Here is a 26,661-nt window from a genome sequence, read left to right on the forward strand (position 1 = left end):
GACCACGTGTACTGAACTGTCCTGTTGTGACCACTTGTATTATTGAGCTGTCCTGCTGTGGCCACGTGTATTATTGAGCTGTCCTGCTGTGACTACGTGTATTATTGAGCTGTCCTTCTGTGACCGCATATATTGAACTGTCCTGCTGTGACCACGTGTATTATTGAGCTCATCTGCTGTGACCACGTGTATTGAAGTGTCCTGCTGTGACCACGTGTATTGAAGTGTCCTACTGTGACCACGTGTATTGAACTGTTCTGCTGTGACCACGTGTATTGAACTGTCCTGCTGTGACAATGTGTATTGAAGTGTCCTGCTGTGATCACGTGTATTGAAGATTCCTGCTGTGACCACGTGTATTGGACTGTCCTGCTGTGACCACGTGTATTGAAGTGTCCTGCTGTGACCACGTGTATTGAAGTGTCCTGCTGTGACCACGTGTATTGAAGTGTCCTGTTGTGACCACGTGTATTGAAGTGTCCTGCTGTGACCACGTGTATTGAAGTGTCCTGCTGTGACCACGTGTATTGAAGTGTCCTGCTGTGACCACGTGTATTGAAGTGTCCTGCTGTGACCACGTGTATTGAAGTGTCCTGCTGTGACCACGTGTATTGAAGTGTCCTGCTGTGACCACGTGTATTGAAGTGTCCTGCTGTGACCACGTGTATTTAGAGAAATTTAACTTTTGAAGTTAACCTATTCTTTATTAAATCTCTTCTCGTCTTAACGTGAGATAATTAACCTCTCCCTCTCTCCAACAGCAGTCTCTCCCTCTCTCCAACAGCAGTCTCTCCCTCTCTCCAACAGCAGTCTCTCCCTCTCTCCAACAGCACCCTCTCCCTCTCTCCAACAGCACCCTCTCCCTCTCTCCAACAGCATCCTCTCCCTCTCTCCAACAGCAGTCTCTCCCTCTCTCCAACAGCAGTCTCTCCCTCTCTCCAGCACTATCCTCTCCCTCTCTCCAACAGCAGCCTCTCCCTCTCTCCGACAGCAGCCTCTCCCTCTCTCCGACAGCAGTCTCTCCCTCTCTCCAGCAGCAGTCTCTCCCTCTCTCCAGCAGCAGTCTCTCCCTCTCTCCAGCAGCACTCTCTCCCTCTCTCCAGCAGCACTCTCTCCCTCTCTCCAACAGCACCCTCTCCCTCTCTCCAACAGTACCCTCTCCCTCTCTCCAGCAGCTTTCTCCCTCTCCAACAGCAGCTTCTCCCTCTCTCCAACAGCATCCTCTCCCTCTTTCCAACAACAACCTCTTCTCACCACCACTACCCCCGCTACCACCACTACCACTACCACCACTACCACCACCACTACCACCACCACTACCACCACCACCAATTTCTCTTGCCAACATTAACTTCACCAGTTCATCATCTGACTCTTTTGAACAACATCCCCCTCCCCCCATCACAAACATCTCCCTCTCCCCATCACTAACATCTCCCTCCCCATCACTAACATCTCCCTCCCCCCATCACTAACATCTCCCTCCCCCCATCACTAACATCTCCCTCTCCCCATCACTAACATCTCCCTCCCCATCACTACCACTCGTCCCTCAACAACAAAAATTCCCATCACCATCTCGCGATATCTGAGTTTTCAGTTTGTTCAGGTAACCGTGACCTCAAACATTCATTTGTCTCCCTCTCAAAGGTTAATATTTAAGGGAGAAACCACCTTAGCCAAAATTGAATTTGTCGTGAACTAAACATTGAAAAATCCTCCGTGCCGGGGATCTCGTATTTATTCTTATATTTCAAATGGCTTCCATCTTCGGTCCCCCCCGCAAGAAACCACCGGGTGGGGCCAAGAAGGTGCCTAGCCACGGGCTGTCGGTAAGGAGGAGAGTTAGTAAGGTGAAACGAGGGGGTTTCGACCATCTGGGGGCCTAGGGTTTGACTCCCTCCTGCTCGCTCGGCGTCTGAAATCTCATCAAAATCGCAGACTGGAGTTTGGACAGCCATGTTGATCTTCAAATAATCTCGGCCCCCAGTGTTTAATGTGCGGAGCGCTCCATGCCTGCAGCTGCAGGGAGCCGGGCACCTCTCTTCTTCCCCCCTCCCTATCCTCTTGTCCTCCTTTCTCTTCCTCCTGCTCGTATACCTTCTATGCACTCTCCCGGGTACAAATCCCTAACTCTATTATTGTTCAGGGAACATTACAGGCTGTAATGGGAACAATTGAGAAAATGGTGCGGGGCCGTGTTACGTGTGCTATAATATTAATCTCTATTTGTACATGTCAGCTAGGACTGTATACCTTGTACATGACATACTACTGTATAGAAAGCCCGTTGTTACATAGAGCATTTCGGGCAAATTAGGTCACTTTTGTCCCCAGGATGCGACCCACACCAGTCGACTAACACCCAGGTACCTATTTTACTGCTTAGTGAACATGGACAACAGATATCTTAGGAAACACGTACTAATGTTCCACCCGTACCGGGGATCGTACTAGGTCGTTAGAGTAGGATGGATAGTGGATACATTTAAAATTTTGAATAGGATAATGGGTTGTGATGGTCCTGCATAGGCTGTGGAGTGGGATAAAAGATTTTGAACAAGTGGATTGGAAGAGTTCGATCAAGTGGATGGAATGAGTTAGAGTAAATGGATGGTTGATAAAAACTAATGAAAACGAGGTGGTAGGCTTGTATCAACACGAGGCATTCGTTGATGGAATAACGTCTGCCGACGAGGCAGACGTTATTCCATCAGGCAACGTTTCGCTCTGTACAGAGAGAAACTCTCCAGATAAAAACTTCAGCAACTAATCTTTATTTTCAGACCCCATTCGTTCCTTCGCATTGTTCTCTCTTCATAAAACAAACTAAGGTATTTCGTATATATTATTTTTTTACATAGTATTCTCTGATTGTTTTCCAGATTATTTGGTGCGAAATGCGACAAGTGTGGACGGATGTTCGAGAAGACAGACTTGGTTATGAGAGCCAGGACGAAAATCTACCATCTGGATTGTTTCAGGTGAGAACCATCACTCGGGTGGAGTGGAAGACGATAGATGGAGGAATAGACAATCGAGTTGAAGAAAATTACTCAAGCGGGGTTATAAGGAAGAATATATATATATATATATATATATATATATATATATATATATATATATATATATATATATATTGGTATGTGTATTTGACAGGCATTAGACTGGACAGACAGGTAATTGGAATTTTATATATTTCTGTAAATACAGGAATACAGAATTTAAACATTTATGGACACGTAAATAAATATTTTAAAACATGAACTATTGATAAATGAATAATTTAATTTACTACAGCATAAAAAAAAAACTTATCATTTTTACTGATTAGATAATTATAACCTGACTGTCATCTCTCGTCTACGGTGTTTAAAAAACGTTTTATCAGCTGTTGGACCTGTCAAGATAAACCATTTATCGTTTTTTGTTATATCGTGTTGCTTGTCAAAAGTCGCTCGCTGCCACAACAATGGTTTTTTCTTTAGTCATTGTCAAAATGCTACTTCAAATCAGAAGTCTAATTTTTTTTATAAATATAACTCTTCTTAATTTGTATGTATTCCTTTATTTTTATAATTACTTTTTTCCAATGTGTTATCTTTATTTCCTTTTTTCCTCTCCATTTACTTCTGTTTTATTTCATCGTGTTTGTTATCCAGTTTTATTTACTTTGTGAGAATCATCCCATTTTCTTCGAGAATCATCATCCCATTTTCTTCACCTTGTGAAGCGTTAAAACCCCCGTTTCCTTGTGAGATTTAACACTTCATTTTCTTCCTGACTTGCATAACATACTGTTATCTCTACCTGACTTTCCCTTTTCTCTCATGCCGGGATGCTGCAGATGCTCCGCATGCGGCAAGCAGTTGCTTCCGGGGGATGAATTCGCCTTGCGGGAGGACGGTCTCTACTGTCGCCACGACTTCGATATATTCGAGAAGAAAGCCAACGCTGAGAACAACAACACGACTAACGTCAACAACAACGAACTCAAAGGTAGGTGGGTTAAGGAGCTACGTCTTTTGTGTCTCGATCTCAGTCGACACATTGTCTAACTTCGTAGGTTACAATAACTACCTGTAAGGTGATTGATGGTGAGTATTGAAGTGGCTAGTTTATTGTGTACCCTATGTTCTTCCTGTGGACGGTAGCAGCTAGTTTATGTATCCCATATCCATCCTGTGGACGGTAGTGGCTAGTTTGTGTACCCCATGTCCATCCTGTGGACGTTACTGACTAGTTCATAGGGTACACTATGTCATGTCCATCCTGTGGACGGTAGTGCAAATACATAAGGATACACAGTAGGCCTAGAGAAAGAGTTAGTCGTGGTACATGTCACTCTTCTTCTGGTTTAGTATATGGGTTTATAAACATTTGTTTTTTATATAATGTTTAACCTGATTTGCTCTCTGCATGGATACTGTATCTGTGGCAGTTCTTCTTTATCATTCCGTAGAGATCTGGTGAGAAGGCAAACGAATGCCGACAGTTTGAGGCAAGTGAACTCGAATGCATTCACATGAGAGACTTTTATTGAGAGCATCAAGATTCAAGGACAGAAACGTCTTCAGTAAAGATGCCACGAGTCAACGCATTCGTGTTCATATCCTTTTCGTAATTATTTCTATCAGGTGATGCTGGGCCACAGGTGTGTTGGTTTCTATGCCTTCCCCTGGGTATTATTTTTTATTTTCTTTTGGTGTTCCTCAAGGCTGTTTTGTGTTCCTTTTTAAATACTTTTTCAAATATATTTTGTTTTCCATGATCCCCCCCCCCCCGAGGATGTATTTTAATGCCTTTTTCTTGGTGTTCCTGATGGATGATTACTTTTTCTCTTGGCGTGATTTCATAAATGCCTTCTCTCCCACAGGTGAGGGGAAGCCGGTGAGAAAGGAACGACGGGAGGGAAAGACTACAAGGGTTCGGACCGTTCTGAACGAGAAACAGCTACACACGCTCAGGTTGGTACGCACTTCACTGTAAACCCCTTCACTTAGCAGAGGAACTTTGAGTGTTCTGCTCTGTCCTGGACCAGGACAAATGGGAACCTCCTCGTAAGGTTCCTTTCCTAATTGCGGAGTTTCGGTGAGAACGAATGAGTTATACTCCCCTTAACCTTATCAGTTGGGGAACCTACATTTTTGGGGCCCAGAAGCTTGAACTGTATTGGGGCCCCTTTAGCAACCAACAACAGCTAGCCTACATGATACTTTAAAAATATTTAAATTTTTATTTTAATTGTTATATTATTATTTTTTAAAAAACCCTTCTCATACAGTAGACCCCAAAATTTTAAGCAATGTAGAATAAAGTGGCTTCTGGGGTCCCCGAGATTAGGGGCCCTGAAGCTAAAGATTCATTAGTTTCATAGTAAATCCGCCTCTGCCTCTCATATCTACTTCTAAATCCACATAGGCTGCTATCACCACTGAACTTAGCTGCCAGATTCAACCACTAGGTCTGCCTTTGTTTCCCGCTCCCTAACTTAAACTAACTTAGCTTCACCTCTTTCTGCCACCCTCGTAACTTGTGTCCCACCTCGTATTCTCTCCTGCAGAACCTGTTACGCTGCCAACTGCCGTCCCGACGCCCTCATGAAGGAGCAGCTGGTGGAGATGACGGGACTCTCACCCAGGGTCATCAGAGTCTGGTTCCAGAACAAGAGATGTAAGGACAAGAAGAGATCTATACTCATGAAGCAAATGCAACACGAAAAGGTATGGGAGGTGAGCCGAATCTAAACTTTATTCTAGTTTTAAGGATTGTTGCGCCAAGCGGGAGAGAACTGGAGGATTGATGGAGCGGGAGAGAACTGGAGGATTGATGGAGCGGGAGAGAACTGGAGGATTGATGGAGCGGAAGAGAACTGGAGGATTGATGGAACGAGGGTAGAACTGGATGGGAAATGAAACCGACGGTGGGTGAGGGGGAGGTGGATAAAGCATCGGAGATGAGAGGGAAGACATGAGATGGACAACAAGTGAAGGGGGATAATCAGGAATAATGTAATTATGAAAAAGATTATTCATTAATAATCATTGAAGGTAATAGATTATAAACACTAGAGAAATGTAGAAAAAAATTACTACAAGAGGATTAGAAAAATATAGGGATTGGAATCCAGCTTTATATGATTAGGAGGATGAGGGGTTAGGAGAAGATGGATAAGGGAGAAGAACAGGAGATAACAAGGGAGATGACCATTATGAGAAGAATATGCTTGATTGAGAGTCAAAAATTATGATAAAATGTGAATATATTGATAAAAGTGTTTGTGTATCTGTGTGTACTCGCCTAATTGTGGTTGCAGGGGTCGATTCATAGCTCCTGGCCCTGCCTCTTAACTGGTCGCTACTAGGCCAGTCTTCCTGTATGTATGTATGTATGTGTCAGTTGCAATATACACGACCTTCGGGCGTGGGGGGGGGGCGGTGGGGGGCATTGTAACCAAAGCCATCCATCATTCCCAGTTTAAATATTTTCTGTTAACTGTTATATAATAATAATAATAATAATAATAATAATAATTGCGGATGTTAGGTGGCTGGTGTGGTCCTCGAGAACGACGTCATTTCGGAGATCGTCCTCGTGTGAGTTGACAGGGACGCACTCACCAGACGGAGGATCGAGCCTCGGCTACTCCCTGGCTTGAATGACCCGTGTGGATTTAGCTCTTTATGACTGCAATGTCTTCTCTTGCAGTCTGTACTCCGTCACTGGTCTCCTGACTCCAACCTACATTAATAACAAGAGTGAGGGAGCAGCTAGGGTGAGGGAGGAAGTAGGGTGAGTGAGCAGCTAGGGTGAGGGAGGAAGTAGGGTGAGTGAGCAGCTAGGGTGAGGGAGGAAGTAGGGTGAGTGAGCAGCTAGGGTGAGGGAGGAAGTAGGGTGAGTGAGCAGCTAGGGTGAGGGAGGAAGTAGGGTGAGTGAGCAGCTAGGGTGAGGGAGGAAGTAGGGTGAGTGAGCAGCTAGGGTGAGGGAGGAAGTAGGGTGAGTGAGCAGCTAGGGTGAGGGAGGAAGTAGGGTGAGTGAGCAGCTAGGGTGAGTGAGGAAGTAGGGTGAGGGAGCAGCTAGGGTGAGTGAAGAAGTAGGGTGAGGGAGCAGCTAGGGTGAGTGAAGAAGTAGGGTGAGGGAGCAGCTAGGGTGAGTGAGGAAGTAGGGTGAGGGAGCAGCTAGGGTGAGTGAGGAAGTAGGGTGAGGGAGCAGCTAGGGTGAGTGAGGAAGTAGGGTGAGTGAGCAGCTAGGGTGAGTGAGGAAGTAGGGTGAGGGAGCAGCTAGGGTGAGTGAGGAAGTAGGGTGAGTGAGCAGCTAGGGTGAGTGAGGAAGTAGGGTGAGGGAGCAGCTAGGGTGAGTGAGGAAGTAGGGTGAGGGAGCAGCTAGGGTGAGTGAGGAAGTAGGGTGAGAGAGCAGCTAGGGTGAGTGAGGAAGTAGGGTGAGTGAGCAGCTAGGGTGAGTGAGGAAGTAGGGTGAGTGAGCAGCTAGGGTGAGGGAGGAAGTAGGGTGAGGGAGCAGCTAGGGTGAGTGAGGAAGTAGGGTGAGGGAGCAGCTAGGGTGAGTGAGGAAGTAGGGTGAGGGAGCAGCTAGGGTGAGTGAGGAAGTAGGGTGAGTGAGCAGCTAGGGTGAGTGAGGAAGTAGGGTGAGGGAGCAGCTAGGGTGAGTGAGGAAGTAGGGTGAGTGAGCAGCTAGGGTGAGTGAGGAAGTAGGGTGAGGGAGCAGCTAGGGTGAGTGAGGAAGTAGGGTGAGGGAGCAGCTAGGGTGAGTGAGGAAGTAGGGTGAGTGAGCAGCTAGGGTGAGTGAGGAAGTAGGGTGAGTGAGCAGCTAGGGTGAGTGAGGAAGTAGGGTGAGGGAGCAGCTAGGGTGAGGGAGCTACTCGGTATTCTGAGTAAATATAAACAAACATGTCACGTGATGCTGTAATGATGGAGGAACATGGAGGGAGTAATGTGAGTCAAGCAGTGTATATATATAATGTCGTGCCGAATAGGTAAAATTGGTCAGTTAGTAAGAACTAATTGAAAATTGTCCTTTCTAAAATTTTCTCTTATACGTTTAAAGTTACATATTTTTTCATTTATGTTAAATTAAAAATTAATAATTTTGTACCAAAGAAACCTTAGAAAACTTACTTAATCGTATTATAACGAGCACAATATAATTTAGCCTAATTCAACTAAATATATAATAAACAAACACAATGAATTTTTTTTTTCGTTACGTTCACAATGATTTTTTGCGAAATTATTGCATACACAAATTTTCGCTTGCCTTATTCGGCAAGAAGAGCGTTGCTATTTAAGCCAAACTCGCAAGTTTTACCTATTCGGCACGACATACACACACACTTATAGAAGTCAGGAATCGCGGGAAGAACTAAAAGCCATAAATGAAATCGAAAGAAACCCAAAGTATTTCTTCTCCTATGCCAAATCAAAGTCGAGAACAACGTCCAGTATTGGGCCCCTACTTAAACAAGATGGGTCCTACACAGATGACAGCAAGGAAATGAGTGAGCTACTCAAGTCCCAATATGACTCAGTTTGTAGCAAGCTAGACTGAGAGTCGAAGATCAAAATGAATTTTTTATCAGAGAGCCACAAAATTTGGTTAACGCAAGCCTATCCGATGTTATCCTGACGCCAAATGACTTCGAACAGGCGATAAATGACATGCCCATGCACTCTGCCCCAGGGCCAGACTCATGGAACTCCGTGTTCATCAAGAACTGCAAGAAGCCCCTATCACGAGCCTTTTCCATCCTATGGAGAGGGAGCATGGACACGGGGGTCGTCCCACAGTTACTAAAAACAACAGACATAGCCCCACTCCACAAAGGGGGCAGTAAAGCAACAGCAAAGAACTACAGACCGATAGCACTAACATCCCATATCATAAAAATCTTTGAAAGGGTCCTAAGAAGCAAGATCACCACCCATCTAGAAACCCATCAGTTACACAACCCAGGGCAACATGGGTTTAGAACAGGTCGCTCCTGTCTGTCTCAACTATTGGATCACTACGACAAGGTCCTAAATGCACTAGAAGACATAAAGAATGCAGATGTAATATATACAGACTTTGCAAAAGCTTTCGACAAGTGTGACCATGGCGTAATAGCGCACAAAATGCGTGCTAAAGGAATAACAGGAAAAGTCGGTCGTTGGATCTATAATTTCCTCACTAACAGAACACAGAGAGTAGTCGTCAACAGTAAAGTCCGAGGCAGCTACGGTGAAAAGCTCTGTTCCACAAGGCACAGTACTCGCTCCCATCTTGTTCCTCATCCTCATATCCGACATAGACAAGGATGTCAGCCACAGCACCGTGTCTTCCTTTGCAGATGACACCCGAATCTGCATGACAGCGTCTTCCATTGCAGACACTGCAAGGCTCCAGGCGGACATCAACCAAATCTTTCAGTGGGCTGCAGAAAACAATATGAAGTTCAACGATGAGAAATTTCAATTACTCAGATATGGTAAACACGAGGAAATTAAATCTTCATCAGAGTACAAAACAAATTCTGGCCACAAAATAGAGCGAAACACCAACGTCAAAGACCTGGGAGTGATCATGTCGGAGGATCTCACCTTCAAGGACCATAACATTGTATCAATCGCATCTGCTAGAAAAATGACAGGATGGATAATGAGAACCTTCAAAACTAGGGATGCCAAGCCCATGATGACACTCTTCAGGTCACTTGTTCTATCTAGGCTGGAATATTGCTGCACACTAACAGCACCTTTCAAGGCAGGTGAAATTGCTGACCTAGAAAATGTACAGAGAACCTTCACGGCGCGCATAACGGAGATAAAACACCTCAATTACTGGGAGCGCTTGAGGTTCCTAAACCTGTATTCCCTGGAACGCAGGCGGGAGAGATACATGATTATATACACCTGGAAAATCCTAGAGGGACTAATACCGAACTTGCACACGAAAATCACTCACTACGAAAGCAAAAGACTTGGCAGACAATGCAACATCCCCCCAATGAAAAGCAGGGGTGTCACTAGCACGTTAAGAGACCATACAATAAGTGTCAGGGGCCCGAGACTGTTCAACTGCCTCCCAGCATACATAAGGGGGATTACCAACAGACCCCTGGCAGTCTTCAAGCTGGCACTGGACAAGCACCTAAAGTCGGTTCCTGACCAGCCGGGCTGTGGCTCGTACGTTGGTTTGCGTGCAGCCAGCAGCAACAGCCTGGTTGATCAGGCTCTGATCCACCTGGAGGCCTGGTCACAGACCGGGCCGCGGGGGCGTTGACCCCCGGAACTCTCTCCAGGTAAACTCCAGGTAAACACACACACACACACACACACACACACACACACACACACACACACACACACAGGGAAGGATCAAGGAATACTTGTCAGGAAGACAGCAGCGAGTCATGGTACGTGGCGAGGTGTCAGAGTGGGCACCTGTGACCAGCGGGGTCCGACATTGGTCAGTCCTAGGACCAGTGCTGTTTCTGGTATTTGTGAACGACATGACTGAAGGAATAGACTCCGAAGTGTCCCTGTTTGCAGATGACGTGAAGTTAATGGTAAGAATTCATACGGTCGAAGACCAGGCAGAACTACAAAGGGATCTGGACAGGCTGCAGACCTGGTCCAGCAATTGGCTCCTGGAGTTCAACCCCACCAATTGCAATGTCATGAAGATTGGGGAAGGGCAAAGAAGACCGCAGACGGAGTACAGTCTAGGGGCCAGAGATTACAAACCTCACTCAAGGAAAAAGATCTTGGGGTGAGTATAACACCAGGCACATCTCCTGAAGCGCACATCAACCAAATAACGGCTGCAGCATATGGGCGCCTAGCAAACCTCAGAACAGCATTCCAACATCTTTATAAGGAATCGTTCAGGACCCTGTAGCTGTATAATCCTCCGGGTTTAGCGCTTCCCCCTTGATTATAATAATATAATAATAATAATCAGGACCCTGTATACCGTGTACGTTAGGCCCATATTGGAGTATGCGGCACCAGTTTGGAACTCACACCTAGCCAAGCACGTAAAGAAACTAGAGAAAGTGCAAAGGTTTGCAACAAGACTAGTCCCAGAGTTAAGGGGTGTGTCCTACGAGGAGAAGTTAAGGGAAATCGACCTGACGACACTGGATGACAGGAGAAATTGGGGGGACATGATAACGACATACAAAATACTGAGAGGAATTGACAAGGTGGACAAAGACCGGATGTTCCAAAGATTGGACACAGTAACAAGGGGACACAGTTGGAAGTTGAAGACACAGATGAATCACAGGGATGTTAGGAAGTATTTCTTCAGCCACAGAGTAGTCACGAAGTGGAATAGTTTGGGAAGCGATGTAGAGGAGGCAGGATCCATACATAGCTTTAAGCAGAGGTATGATAAAGCTCATGGTTCAGGGACAGTGACCTAGTAGAGACCAGTGAAGAGGCGGGGCCAGGAGATAGGACTCGACCCCTGCAACCTCAACTAGGTGAGTACACACACACACACACACACACACACACACACACACACACACATTCACACACACATACACACACACACACACACATTCACACACACATACACACACACACACACACACACACACACACACACACACACACACACACACACACACATACACACACACACATACACACACATACACGCACACACACACCAACATGTTAAGGACACTACCAGAGTGAGAGGGGAGGATGAACCAGCAAGATTGGACCTTGTGTTCACCCTGGGCAGCTCAGATATTGAGGACATCAAGTATGAGTCCCCTAGGAGCTAGCGACCACGTGGTTCTGTGCTTTGAATACATAGTAGAGCTGCAAGTGGAGAGAATAACAGGAGTTGAATGGGAAAAGCCTGACTATAAAAGAGGGGACTACATAGGGTTGAAGAACTTCCTGCGGGAGGTCCAGTGGGACAGATAACTGGCAGGAAAGCCAGTAAATGAAATGATGGAATATGTAACAACAAAATGCAAGGAGGCAGTGGAAAGGTTTATTCCCAAGGGCAACAGTAACAACGAGAAGACCAGAACGAGCCCCTGGTTTACCCGACGGTGTAAGGAGGCAAAAACAAAGTGCAATAGAGAATGGAAAAAGTACAGAAGGCAGAGAACACACGAAAATAGGGAGATCAGTCGCAGAGCCAGGAATGAGTATGCACAGGTAAGGAGGGAGGCCCAGCGACAGTATGAAAATGACATAGCATCGAGAATTAAGACTGACCCGAAACTGTTGTGTAGCCACATCAGGAGGAAGACAACAGTCAAAGACCAGGTGATCAGATTAAGGACAGAAGGTGGAGAACTCACAAGAAATGATCAGGAGGTATGTGAGGAGCTGAACAGGAGATTTAAGGAAGTTTTTACAGAAGAGACAGGAAGGGCTGTGGGAAGACAGCACAGAAGGGAACATCAAGAGGGAATATACCAACAAGTGTTGGATGACATACGAACAACTGAGGAGGAGGTGAAGAAGCTCTTAAGTGACCTTGACACCTCAAAGGCGATGGGACCGGACATCTCCCCATGGGTCCTTAGAGAAGGAGCAGAGATGCTGTGCGTGCCTCTAACCACAATCTTCAACACATCCCTTGAAACTGGGCAACTACCTGGGAAATGGAAGACAGCTAATGTAGTCCCCATATTTAAGAAAGGAAACAGAAACGAGGCACTAAACTACAGACCTGTGTCTCTGACATGTATTGTGTGCAAAGTCATGGAGAAGATTATCAGGAGGAGAGTGGTCGAACACCTGGAAAGGAACAAGATTATAAATGAAAATCAGCATGGGTTCATGGAAGGCAAATCTTGTATCACAAACCTTCTGGAGTTTTATGACAAGGTAACAGAAGTAAGACACGAGAGAGAGGGTTGGGTAGATTGCGTTTTCCTAGACTGCAGGAAGGCCTTTGACACAGTTCCCCACAAGAGATTAGTGCAGAAGCTGGAGGATCAGGCGCACGTAAAAGGGAGGGCACTGCAATGGATAAGGGAATACCTGACAGGGAGGCAGCAACGAGTCATGGTACGTGAAGAGGTATCACAGTGGGCGCCTGTTACGAGCGGGGTCCCACAGGGGTCAGTTCTAGGTCCAGTGCTATTTTTGATATATGTGAACGACATGATGGAAGGAATAGACTCTGAAGTGTCCCTGTTCGCAGATGACGTGAAGTTGATGAGAAGAATTAAATCGGACGAGGATGAGGCAGGACTGCAAAGAGACCTGGACAGGCTGGACATGTGGTCCAGCAAGTGGCTTCTCGAATTCAATCCAGCCAAATGCAAAGTCATGAAGATTGGGGAGGGGCAAAGAAGACCGCAGACAGAGTATAGGCTAGGTGGACAAAGACTACAGACCTCACTCAGGGAGAAAGACCTTGGGGTGACCATAACACCGAGCACATCACCGGAGGCACACATCAACCAAATAACCGCTGCAGCATACGGGCGCCTGGCAAACCTGAGAATAGCGTTCCGATACCTTAATAAGGAATCGTTCAAGACACTGTACACTGTGTATGTTAGGCCCATACTGGAGTATGCAGCACCAGTCTGGAACCCACACCTGGTCAAGCACGTCAAGAAGTTAGAGAAAGTACAAAGGTTTGCAACAAGACTAGTCCCAGAGCTCAAGGGAATGTCGTACGAGGAAAGGTTAAGGGAAATCGGACTGACGACACTGGAGGACAGAAGGGTCAGGGGAGACATGATAACGACATAAAAGATACTGCGGTGAATAGACAAGGTGGACAGAGATAGGATGTTCCAGAGAGGGGACACAGGGACAAGGGGTCACAACTAGAAGCTGAAGACTCAGACGAGTCACAGGGACGTTAGGAAGTATTTCTTCAGTCATAGAGTTGTCAGCAAGTGGAATAGCCTAGCAAGTGAAGTAGTGGAGGCAGGAACCATACATAGTTTTAAGAAGAGGTATGACAAAGCTCAGGAAGCAGAGAGAGAGAGGATCCAGTAGCGATCAGTGAAGAGGCGGGGCCAGGAGCTGAGTCTCGACCCCTGCAACCACAATTAGGTGAGTACACACACACACACACACACACACACACACATACACACACACACACACACACACACACACACACACACACACACACACAAACACATACAAACACATACAAACACACACACACACACACACACACACACAAACACACAAACACACACACACACACACACACACACACACACACACACACACACTGGTTCAGTAATTACTAATTTTAACTATCGCATCTTCTCTATCATTCCCCTTTTCTTCAATCATCTTTCTTTCCTTGTATCTCTAACCCTTCTTCATCCTTCCCTTAAAAGCAAGATTTCTCTCTCTTCCCCTTACTTCTCCCCTCCCCTACTCCCCTCCCCGTCCCCCTCCCATCATCACTAGCGCCACCCGCTAAAGTAAGCAGTCTGTAAATCCCGCTAATTTCACGCCTAAGAATTTCGCTCTTTCTCACTGAGATAGTGGGGGATGTGGGGAGGGGTTGTGTGGGTAGTGGGGAAGGATTGGGGGGATGGGGTGGTGTGGGAAGGGTGATTGTGCTCTAGGGGGTAATAGTGTGTGATGCTGGAGGTCTACCTACCTGGAGTCTACCTGGGGGATATTCCAGGGATCAACGCCCCCGCGGCCCGGTCCATAACCAGGCCGTCTGGTGGATCACGACCTGATCAACGAAGCTGTTACTGCTGGATTGTAGAAGCATTTCAATCATGTTATGGTGGAAGTGGTGTGATACTCGGATGGGGGAAGTGGTAGCCGTAGTATGGCGTAGGGGAGGTGGTGGCGGTAATGGTGGTTGTCTGTACTGGTGGTTGTGGTAATTGTGGCACTGACAGTCGAGAGAAGGGGTTGAGGGTGGTGGTGTGGTGCCGATGATATCCCCCCTCCTCACCTTCCCCTCCCCTGATCCCCCTCCCTCCCATCCCTCACCCACAAACATCACATGACAATTTACATTGGATCTGCGGGAGACGGGGGAGAGCCACGCTTTTTAAGGTAACTTCAATGGCCCCGTCGGCCGCTGTGTTTGACCGACAATTCAACTCTAAAGACCCAAGTCATTAGGAACAGAGTCAATATTTGGAGGAAAATCTGCCGGGCGCGGCTTTTGATCCAGATAACCAGACGTATTTTTTGGGGGTGGGCGGCTGCCGTGGGTGTAATCAGAGCCGTGTGGGCGGCGGAGGGAGGCAGGGGGTCTACCACCTGTCCGGTCAACCACACGGCAGTAATGGACTGGCTGTGTACTTTCCACCAAGCATAGTCCTGCAACCTTCAACTAGAACCTTGAATATTGTGTGTGCCAGCCGCAAGACATAGTCCTGCTACCTTCAACTAGAACCTTGAATATTGTGTGTGCCAGCCGCAAGACATAGTCCTGCTACCTTCAACTAGAACCTTGAATATTGTGTGTGCCAGCCGCAAGACATAGTCCTGCTACCTTCAAGCAGAACCTTGAATATTGTGTATGCCAGCCGCAAGACATAGTCCTGCTACCTTCAACTAGAACCTTGAATATTGTGTGTGCCAGCCGCAAGACATAGTCCTGCTACCTTCAACTAGAACCTTGAATATTGTGTGTGCCAGCCGCAAGACATAGTCCTGCTACCTTCAACTAGAACCTTGAATATTGTGTGTGCCAGCCGCAAGACAGTCCTGCTACCTTCAACTAGAACCTTGAATATTGTGTGTGCCAGCCGCAAGACATAGTCCTGCTACCTTCAACTAGAACCTTGAATATTGTGTGTGCCAGCCGCAAGACATAGTCCTGCTACCTTCAACTAGAACCTTGAATATTGTGTGTGCCAGCCGCAAGACATAGTCCTGCTACCTTCAAGCAGAACCTTGAATATTGTGTGTGCCAGCCGCAAGACATAGTCCTGCTACCTTTAAGCAGAACCTTGAATATTGTGTGTGCCAGCCGCAAGACATAGTCCTGCTACCTTCAAGCAGAACCTTGAATATTGTGTGTGCCAGCCGCAAGACATAGTCCTGCTACCTTCAAGCAGAACCTTGAATATTGTGTGTGCCAGCCGCAAGACATAGTCCTGCTACCTTCAAGCAGAACCTTGAATATCCTGGGTTATTACAGCAAGATTGTTTATTTATCCTTGAGTGTTTCGAGGATGAGACTTCCTGAAATGTTAATTATTTTGTCAATGTTTAAAACTGCATTAAAAATGTTTACCTGTCTCTCGGTCAGATATGTTTACTGACGTGACAGATGTTTAAGCTTGCACACTGACGTGACATTAAGCTTGTGCTGGTGACAGCTTTACCAGGTCTCTTTAACGATAAGAAAAAAGGGATCCTGCATACAGTGTGACGTTGTTGAAGATCTCTTGATCCAGGTACCTGGAGCTACCCTTCGCTTCCTGGGATCAAGCCTGATTGCTTCCCATGTCTGAAGCGCTTGTGACCCTTATGGATTTAGCGCTTCCCTGTAAATTTAATAACGTAATATATTTTCTTTAGTGAGGACCAAAGATGGAGTAAGAGACAGGTTGGTAGAAGCAAGGAAATAAACGGGCAGAATTGGGAGATAGGGTAGGGATAGATAGATGGGAGTATGGGGAAGGAGAGGGTGGGATAGGGAGAAGGGAGCGTAGAGAGAAGGGAAGGGAGGGAGAGGAAGGTAACACTATACTGAGGGTAGTATTTGTCCTCCACGGCCCTCTGCTAACATCAACACTCTCTCTCTCTCTCTCTCTCTCTCTCTCTCTCTCTCTCTCTCTCTCTCACACACACACACACACACACACACACACACACACACACACACACACACACACACACACACACAGTATTTCTTCACTCATAGAGTAGTCAAGCCGTGGAATAGCCTAGAAAGTGAAGTAGTGGAGGCGGGAACCATACATAGTTTTAAGGCGAGGTATGATAAAGCTCATGGAGCAGGGAGAGAGAGGACCTAGTAGCAATCAGTGAAGAGGTGGGGCCAGGAGCTATGAATCGACCCCTGCAACCACAAATAGGTGAGTACAAATAGGTGAGTACACACACACACAGGTTAAGGGAAATCAACCTGACGACATTGGAGGACAGGAGAGATAGGGGAGACATGATAACGACATGCAAAATACTGAGAGGAATTGACAAGGTGGACAAAGACAGGATGTTCCAGAGACTGGACACAGCAACAAGGGGACACAGTTGGAAGTTGAAGACACAGATGAATCACAGGGATGTTAGGAAGTATTTCTTCAGCCACAGAGTAGTCAGGAAGTGGAATAGTTTGGGAAGCGATGTAGTGGAGGCAGGATCCATACATAGCTTTAAGCAGAGGTATGATAAAGCTCAAGGTTCAGGGAGAGTGACCTAGTAGCGACCAGTGAAGAGGCGGGGGGGCCAGGAGCTTGGACTCGACCCCTGCAACCTCAACTAGGTGAGTACAACTAGGCGAGTACACACACACACACACACACACACACACACGCACACTGTAGTTAAAACAGGAGTTTGTACATTTAATTTAAGAAGCGACAGTTCCTCAGCAACCAGCTATATATTTTCATAAGTAATCTATGAATGTGTATTTTATCGGGTATCACACCACGTAAGTCTCTTGACCTGGTGTTTGTCAGTATGGTGAAGAATGTCACAAACTTTAATCATTCTAACTGAAAAAAATCCGCTGATGGAATGTCATTGATGTGAGCACAGCCAGAGTAAAACCGCTGATAGCTGCCCGTCTTATGGTCAAATAGCAGTCCATCAAGTTGGCCCAGTTTAGTATACCTACCTGGAGGGCATTCCGGGGATCAACGCCCCCGCGGCCCGGTCCACGACCAGGCCTCCTTGTAAAAAACAAAAAACACTAAATCTGTATGGGTTACAAAGATCATGCCTGGGACTTTAAAAATGTTGGCAATGTATACAAGAGTTACACCACCCACATATCTCTGGTTTATAAGGCTTTGTCGAAATGTTAAGCAAACCAGGAGAGTGGTGCATACTGTGCAACGTACACAGTTCTGGAACCATTGCTATGGATCAGTTGAGAGATGCGCCTCAGTGTTGCAACCTTGGCTGTCTTGCCCACAAGATTTGCAATTGGTTCTTCCAGTCCATTTACGTACTGAGTCTCGGCGGCTCGAATCAACAGATTTCATTTCCTCGTGTAGGCAACCAGTTCTGTGTGAACTATGACGGCGGCCCATCATATACTCACCTAGTTGTGGTTGCAGGGGTCGAGTGACATCTCTTGGCCCCGTGATGGAACACTAGAGGGAAGCATAACTAGACTGGTTCCCTCTCTATATCTGTTATATATAATAGAGTAGCTGCACACTGTAAACGTTTCCCGAGTATAAATGCAGAATCAGGCACCTACACACTTGGTAATTCTACAATGTTGCTATCGTACACAATGGTGTAACCGCTCACTGCTGTTTATAAGCGTGCTCAATAAAAATATACTGGAAATTAGATTCATAACCGAGTGTTAGATCTCTCATTCCTCCAGAAGCTACAGGAAGCTGTCTAGGTACCACCACTAGCTGTTTACTATGTTATACACATTCATATAACCTGTCATAACTTGTCCCAAGCCGGTGACTGATACCACTCATGATACTCGGTATCTCTTCTCTGTATAAGTAATTGTTGAGAGTACAGTTATCCGTATCACAAGTTTGGAGTGACTGGAAGGAAGACTGTTGGTGAGGCAAGCATTTCCCTACAAGGAACCCAACAATGCAGGGAATCCAACACTACAAGGAACCCAACACTGCAGGGAACCCAACACTGCAGGGAACCCAACACTACAAGGAACCCAACACTGCAAGGAACCCAACACTGCAGGGAACCCAACACTAGGAACCCAACACTGCAAGGAACCCAACACTACAAGGAACCCAACACTACAAGGAACCCAGCACTGCAGGGAACCCAACACTACAAGGAACCCAACACTGCAAGGAACCCAACACTACAAGGAACCCAGCACTGCAAGGAACCCAACACTACAAGGAACCCAACACTACAAGGAACCCAACACTGCAAGGAACCCAACACTGCAGGGAACCCAACACTACAAGGAACCCAGCACTGCAGGGAACCCAGCACTGCAGGAAACCCAACACTGCAGGGAACCCAACACTGCAGGGAACCCAACACTACAAGGAACCCAACACTGCAAGGAACCCAACACTGCAAGGAACCCAACACTACAATGAACCCAACACTACAAGGAACCCAACACTACAAGGAACCCAACGCTGCAGGGAACCCAACACTGCAGGGAACCCAACACTACAAGGAACCCAACACTGCAGGGAACCCAACACTGCAGGGAACCCAACACTGCAGGGAACCCAACACTGCAGGGAACCCAACACTGCAGGGAACCCAACACTGCAGGGAACCCAACACTGCAGGGAACCAACACTGCAAGGAACCCAACACTGCAGGGAACCCAACACTGCAGGGAACCCAACACTGCAGGGAACCCAACACTGCAGGGAACCCAACACTGCAGGGAACCCAACACTGCAGGGAACCCAACACTGCAGGGAACCCAACACTGCAAGGAACCCAACACTGCAAGGAACCCAACACTGCAGGGAACCCAACACTACAAGGAACCCAACACTACAAGGAACCCAACACTACAGGGAACCCAGCACTACAGGGAACCCAGCACTGCAGGGAACCCAACACTGCAGGGAACCCAACACTGCTGGGAACCCAACACTACAAGGAACCCAAAACTACAAGGAACCCAACACTGCAGGGAACCCAACACTGCAGGGAACCCAACACTACAAGGAACCCAACACTACAAGGAACCCAACACTGCAGGGAACCCAACACTGCAGGGAACCCAACACTACAAGGAACCCAACACTACAAGGAACCCAACACTGCAGGGAACCCAACACTACAAGGAACCCAACACTACAAGGAACCCAACACTACAAGGAACCCAACACTACAAGGAACCCAACACTACAAGGAACCCAACACTGCAGGGAACCCAACACTACAAGGAACCCAACACTACAAGGAACCCAACACTACAAGGAACCCAACACTACAAGGAACCCAACACTACAAGGAACCCAACACTGCAGGGAACCCAACACTGCAGGGAACCCAACACTACAAGGAACCCAACACTACAAGGAACCCAACACTGCAGGGAACCCAACACTACAAGGAACCCAACACTACAAGGAACCCAACACTACAAGGAACCCAACACTACAAGGAACCCAACACTGCAGGGAACCCAACACTACAAGGAACCCAACACTACAAGGAACCCAACACTACAAGGAACCCAACACTGCAGGGAACCCAACACTGCAGGGAACCCAACACTGCAGGGAACCCAACACTACAAGGAACCCAACACTACAAGGAACCCAACACTGCAGGGAACCCAACACTACAAGGAACCCAACACTACAAGGAACCCAACACTACAAGGAACCCAACACTGCAGGGAACCCAACACTGCAGGGAACCCAACACTACAAGGAACCCAACACTACAAGGAACCCAACACTACAAGGAACCCAACACTGCAGGGAACCCAACACTGCAGGGAACCCAACACTGCAGGGAACCCAACACTACAAGGAACCCAACACTACAAGGAACCCAACACTACAAGGAACCCAACACTGCAGGGAACCCAACACTACAAGGAACCCAACACTACAAGGAACCCAACACTGCAGGGAACCCAACACTACAAGGAACCCAACACTACAAGGAACCCAACACTGCAGGGAACCCAACACTGCAGGGAACCCAACACTGCAGGGAACCCAACACTGCAGGGAACCCAACACTACAAGGAACCCAACACTACAAGGAACCCAACACTACAAGGAACCCAACACTGCAGGGAACCCAACACTACAAGGAACCCAACACTACAAGGAACCCAACACTACAAGGAACCCAACACTGCAGGGAACCCAACACTGCAGGGAACCCAACACTACAAGGAACCCAACACTACAAGGAACCCAACACTGTCTTTCGCGGTATTACGATTTTTTAAGCGGATACGATTTATTTATACATATAAATAGTTCATTACCACTCTAACTTGTTTAGCTATCAATACTTTGCGTCCGAGTCCCTGGACCCAGGACGTGACTCTTGTAGTATTCTGACTACCGCTACTACTGATTCCTTATCTTTTAACTCCACGCCTCTTGTCAAGACCCTCGCATTTACTTCTCTTACAACCCCATCTATAAATATATTAAACAACCACGGTGACATCACACATCCCTGTCTAAGGCCTACTTTTACTGGGAAATAATTTCCCTCTTTCCTATGTACTCTAACTTGAGCCTCACTATCCTCGTAAAAACTCTTCACTGCTTTCAGTAACCTACCTCCTACACCATACACCTGCAACATCTGCCACATTGCCCCCCTATCCACCCTGTCATACGCCTTTTCCAAATCCATAAATGCCACAAAGACCTCTTTAGCCTTATCTAAATACTGTTCACTTATATGTTTCACTGTAAACACCTGGTCCACACACCCCCTACCTTTCCTAAAGCCTCCTTGTTCATCTGCTATCCTATTCTCAGTCTTACTTTTAATTCTTTCAATAATAACTCTACCATACACTTTACCAGGTATACTCAACAGACTTATCCTCCTATAATTTTTGCACTCTCTTTTGTCCCCTTTGCATTTATATATATATATAATATATATATATATATATATATATATATATATATATATATATATATATATATATATATATATATATATATATATATATATATATATATATATATATATATATATATATATATATATATATATATCAATACATTTCGCAAACGGGCGAACATTTAACAAACATTATCTCTCGGTTCACAGCAGGATTCGAACCTGCACACTCTTTATCAAAGTACTGTGTACTCTGATACAGAGTGTGCAGGTTCGAATCCTGCTGTGGACTGAGAGATAATGTTTATACACAATACCGAGGTAGAGATAGAGAAGAACAGTGGAAGCAGTGTTAGTGTGAATGTACAGCAATCAAGGGCAGTGTAGGAAGACACTGAGGAGGCACTGAAGGAAGACACTGAGGAGGCACTGAAGGAAGACACTGAAGGAAGACATTGAGGAGGCACTGAAGGAAGACATTGAGGAGGCACTGAAGGAAGACATTGAGGAGGCACTGAAGGAAGACACTGAGGAGGCACTGAAGGAAGACACTGAGGAGGCACTGAAGGAAGACACTGAGGAGGCACTGAAGGAAGACACTGAGGAGGCACTGAAGGAAGACACTGAGGAGGCACTGAAGGAAGACACTGAGGAGGCACTGAAGGAAGACACTGAGGAGGCACTGAAGGAAGACACTGAGGAGGCACTGAAGGAAGACACTGAGGAGGCACTGAAGGAAGACACTGAGGAGGCACTGAAGGAAGACACTGAGGAGGCACTGAAGGAAGACACTGAGGAGGCACTGAAGGAAGACACTGAGGAGGCACTGAAGGAAGGAAGGCAGAGATGGAGGCTGTGGAAGGGAGTGTTGACACAATTGATTGCCCAGGGGGCGTTGGGGGGGGTGTAGTACACTCAGCCGTGGGAACACACACCCTACACTCACACGTTTGTGTACACGCGCCTCTTGTGTACACACGGGCGCATCCCATGTGCACGCGTGTCCCCGTGTTCACATCTGCAGGTTCACCCCCCCTCCACTCTGCCTCAGGTTCGAGTCCCTCATGATTTTCCTCATCTCGTGATACTGTTTAGTGTGATGCTGCTGCTGCCGTGGCTGTTTCTGCTTCTCTCGTTACTGCTTCTTCCAGTGTTGTCGTTACTGCTCTCGCTGTTTCAATGGCTGCTACTCCATGTGGTACTTCCGTTGATGTTGCTCCTGTGGCCGTTACCCCAATAATGAAATACGTTATGAAGCCATCGTCACTCGTTATTTCTCTTTCTATCTCTAGTATATCCAACTATTTTTCCCCCTATTTCTCATACTTCTCTCTTCTTTATCCTCCTCCTCTCCTCTTCTCTATCCCTCCTTCATGCCTTCCCACCCTGGCTCTGCTCCTGGGTACTAACCACCCACGTAAGATCAGACACCCGTGGTAAATTAATCTCCCAATCTTCTTCGTCTCTTCCCCAGGAGAAGCAGATGGCGCTGCAAGGCATCACTGGCGTGCCCATGGTGGCGTCCTCGCCCATCCGGCACGACGGGGCGCCCATGGGCGTGGGCATGGGCGGCCCAGTCGACGTCACTGCCTACCAGCCGCCCTGGAAATCCCTGACGGAGTTCGCCCTCACTCACGACCTGGAGAGGCTCGACCCCTCGACCCCTCAGTACCAGCAGCTGGTTCAGCAGGTGCGTACATAGGCCCGGGGGTTTTGGTAGGCGCACTTTTGCATACGTATTTTCTTAATGTGTAAAGGTGAATAGCCACCCCCTTCCCCCAGCTGTCTTCAAGAGGGAACTTTTGACAAATTCCTGAAATGCGTTCCTGATCAGCCAGTCTGTGGTGCATGCGTTGGGTTGCGGGAGGCGGGTACTAACAGCCTGATTGATCAGGCTAGCGCTTAGGAAGCCTGGTCTGGGACCGGGCTGCGGGGTCGGTGACCTCCGGCAGCACTACCGGTCATACGCTCATACGTTTGTGTTTTAAGAGGATACAAGAGTACACACACACACACACACACACACACACACACACACACATGTAGTGGAGGCAGAATCCATACATAGCTTTAAGCAAAGGTATGATAAAGCTCACGGTTCAGGGAGAGTGACCTAGTAGTGACCAGTGAAGAGGCGGGGCCAGGAGCTTGGACTCGACCCCTGCAACCTCAGCTAGGTGAGTACACACACACAAAGGAGATAAGACTCGACCCCTGCAAGCACATATAGGCGAGTGCAAACAAATTGTGTGTATATACGTCGTGGCGAATAGGTAAAACTGGTCAGTTAGCACGAACTCATTTAAAATTAAGTCCTAAAATTTTCTCTTAAACATTTAAAATATGTCATTTATGTTAATGTAAAAATTACTAATTTTTGTACTAAAAGAACCTTAGAAAACTTGCCTAACCTTTTTATAACAAGCGTAATTTAATTTAGTCTAATCCAGCTAAATATATTTTAGATAAGTTTACAATAATTTAACAATACATAAACACAATGAAATATAATTGTCTCGTTAGTTTCAGAATGATTTTTGCGAAATATTGTATACACAAATTTTCGCTTGCCTTATTGGGCAAGAAGTGCGTTGCTATTTAAGCCAAAATCGCAAGTTGCGCATATATATATATATATATATATATATATATATATATATATATATATATATATATATGTACACAGATCTCTGGCTGAAGAAGACTCGAACCTTGGAACAATGTGCGCAGTGCTTTACCAATATACCCACACTGGACCAATACCTTGAAGTCCAGCTTGCGCTAGACTTTGATCCAAGGCAGCCAGCTTTCAGGGAGAAGGCTTACAGCTTTTCATCTCATCCCCTGCATGCATCAGCCTTACTAGAGATTTTAACAATGCAAGGAATTCGCAAGAGCAGGCGAAATATACACAAACACTGATCTCTGGCTGAGAAAATTTATATATATATATATATATATATATATATATATATATATATATATTATTTTTTTTTTCAACAAGTCGGCCGTCTCCCACCGAGGCAGGGTGACCCAAAAAAGAAAGAAAACAATTTTCTTCTTCTTATTCTTTTTAGTAATCTTTACAGGAAAAGGGGTTACTAGCCCATTGTTCCCGGCATTTTAGTTGACTTTTACAACACGCATGGCTTACGGAGGAAAGATTCTTATTCCACTTCCCCATGGATATAAAAGGAAAATTAATAAGACCAAGAACTATTAAGATAAAATCAAAGAAAACTCAGATGAGTGTGTATAAATAAATGTGTACATGTATGTGTAGTGTGACCTAAGTGTAAGTAGAAGTAGCAAGACGTACCTGTAATCTTGCATATTTATGAGACAGACAAAAGACATCAGCAATCCTACCATCATGTAAAACAATTACAGGCTTTCGTTTTACACTCACTTGGCAGGACGGTAGTACCTCCCTGGGCGGTTGCTGTCTACCAACCTACTACCTATATATATATATATATATATATATATATATATATATATATATATATATATATATATATTTATTCTCGGGTGTCTCATAACTCGATTGCTCACACATTGAGGTCCGGGGGTCGATTCCCGGTGCAGTTGGAAACATTTGGACGTATTTCCTAAAGAAACCTGCTGTCCCTGTTCACCTAACAGTTACTCGACTGGTGTGGGTCGCATCCTGTGACAAAATTGACCTAATTTGCCCGTAATGCTCAGCATAACAAGTGGCTTTCTGTATAGTAATATGTCATTGATGTCAGCTAGCACTGTATACCATGTACATGTAGAAATATAGACTATTATTATTATTATTATTATTATTATTATTATTATTATTATTATTATACACTATACTATAGATAGAAATGGATGGTAGAGAAACCATCATCAGTACCGTGAGAAGGGAATTTGTAAAAATACGCAGATAACAGTTGCCCTAACTTAATCAATTCTATCCTAACAGTGTAACTCAACCAAACCTGACTTAAATTTAACCTCATCTGACTTGACCTAATTTAACTTAGAGATTAGGTTAGGTTAAGTAACTACGTTGAGAGAGCAGTCCAGCACGGTCGACTCACCTGGGTGACGGTCGGGAGACGACGCTTTATGTAAGGTGACCCACCCATGTTGTGGTGAATTGGTTTAGTCTTGGTCCGTGTCCGTGGTGTGGGTGTTGGGGGTAGGGGGGCGGATTAGCGTGATCACCCACACGTTGTCACATGACTGTACCGGTGGGAATTTTAATCCAGTAATGATGAGTTTTTGCGGGTGATTTGTTGTCTGAGGTGTGGGAGTGTATGCGGGGCTCCCCAACCTGTGGCCCGCATGTGGCCCTTCTAGGCCATATGCGGCCCTCACATGAAATTATGAACTTAATATTATGCAAGTTCCACACTGCACAGTGTCAGCAATTACAAAATATTTAAAGCCATTTTACACCAAAACCTCATCACCGCCTCTAACAACCACCTGTCACTTCTGGAACGATATTGTTCCAGACCATGGAACTGAACTCTTCTCCAGGCTGAGGGACTGACCACCTCAGACCCTTTTTCTCCAAGGTTGATGGACTGATTACATCTTTATTTCACTACCACACCTGCTTCCTCTGTATTTGACTGAAGAAACCTACTGTGTAGGCGAAACGTTTAATCAATAAAGACACGCAACTGTCGCACATGTCTTGATCATGGGCTTTTGATTCCAGGAACTGGAGTTAAACCACCCCCTTTCTCGATTTTAAATTGATTCACTTGGTCTGGGAGAGCGCCGCCGGGGCGGTGACCTGCGGAAGTGCAGATAACTAACTACACGCAAAAATTATATATATATATATATATAAATATATATATATATATATATATATATATATATATATAAATATAAATATATATATATATATATATATATATATATATATATATGTATATATATATATATGTATATATATATATATATATATATA

The 26,661-nt window shown here is 45.9% G+C and overlaps 1 protein-coding gene across 5 annotated transcripts in view; it reads left to right on the top strand.

Annotated features, from left to right (window-relative positions):
- The window catches only part of tup (LIM1_Isl and LIM2_Isl domain-containing protein tup), a 112,475-nt gene that overhangs the window by 64,466 nt on the left and 21,348 nt on the right, over positions 1-26,661 (top strand). For 4 of the 5 annotated variants that reach the window (XM_070092437.1, XM_070092439.1, XM_070092440.1 and 1 more), the window contains 5 exons: positions 2,886-2,984; positions 3,848-3,999; positions 4,877-4,967; positions 5,564-5,732; positions 23,176-23,391. In XM_070092437.1, the coding sequence (XP_069948538.1) occupies positions 2,886-2,984; positions 3,848-3,999; positions 4,877-4,967; positions 5,564-5,732; positions 23,176-23,391 (727 nt within the window). The remainder of the gene's footprint in view (positions 1-2,885; positions 2,985-3,847; positions 4,000-4,876; positions 4,968-5,563; positions 5,733-23,175; positions 23,392-26,661) is intronic. The other variant, XM_070092438.1, reaches the window with a different exon arrangement.

The sequence above is a fragment of the Cherax quadricarinatus genome, chromosome 39 (assembly GCF_038502225.1).
Source record: "Cherax quadricarinatus isolate ZL_2023a chromosome 39, ASM3850222v1, whole genome shotgun sequence".
In the NCBI taxonomy this organism is placed as follows: domain Eukaryota; kingdom Metazoa; phylum Arthropoda; class Malacostraca; order Decapoda; family Parastacidae; genus Cherax; species Cherax quadricarinatus.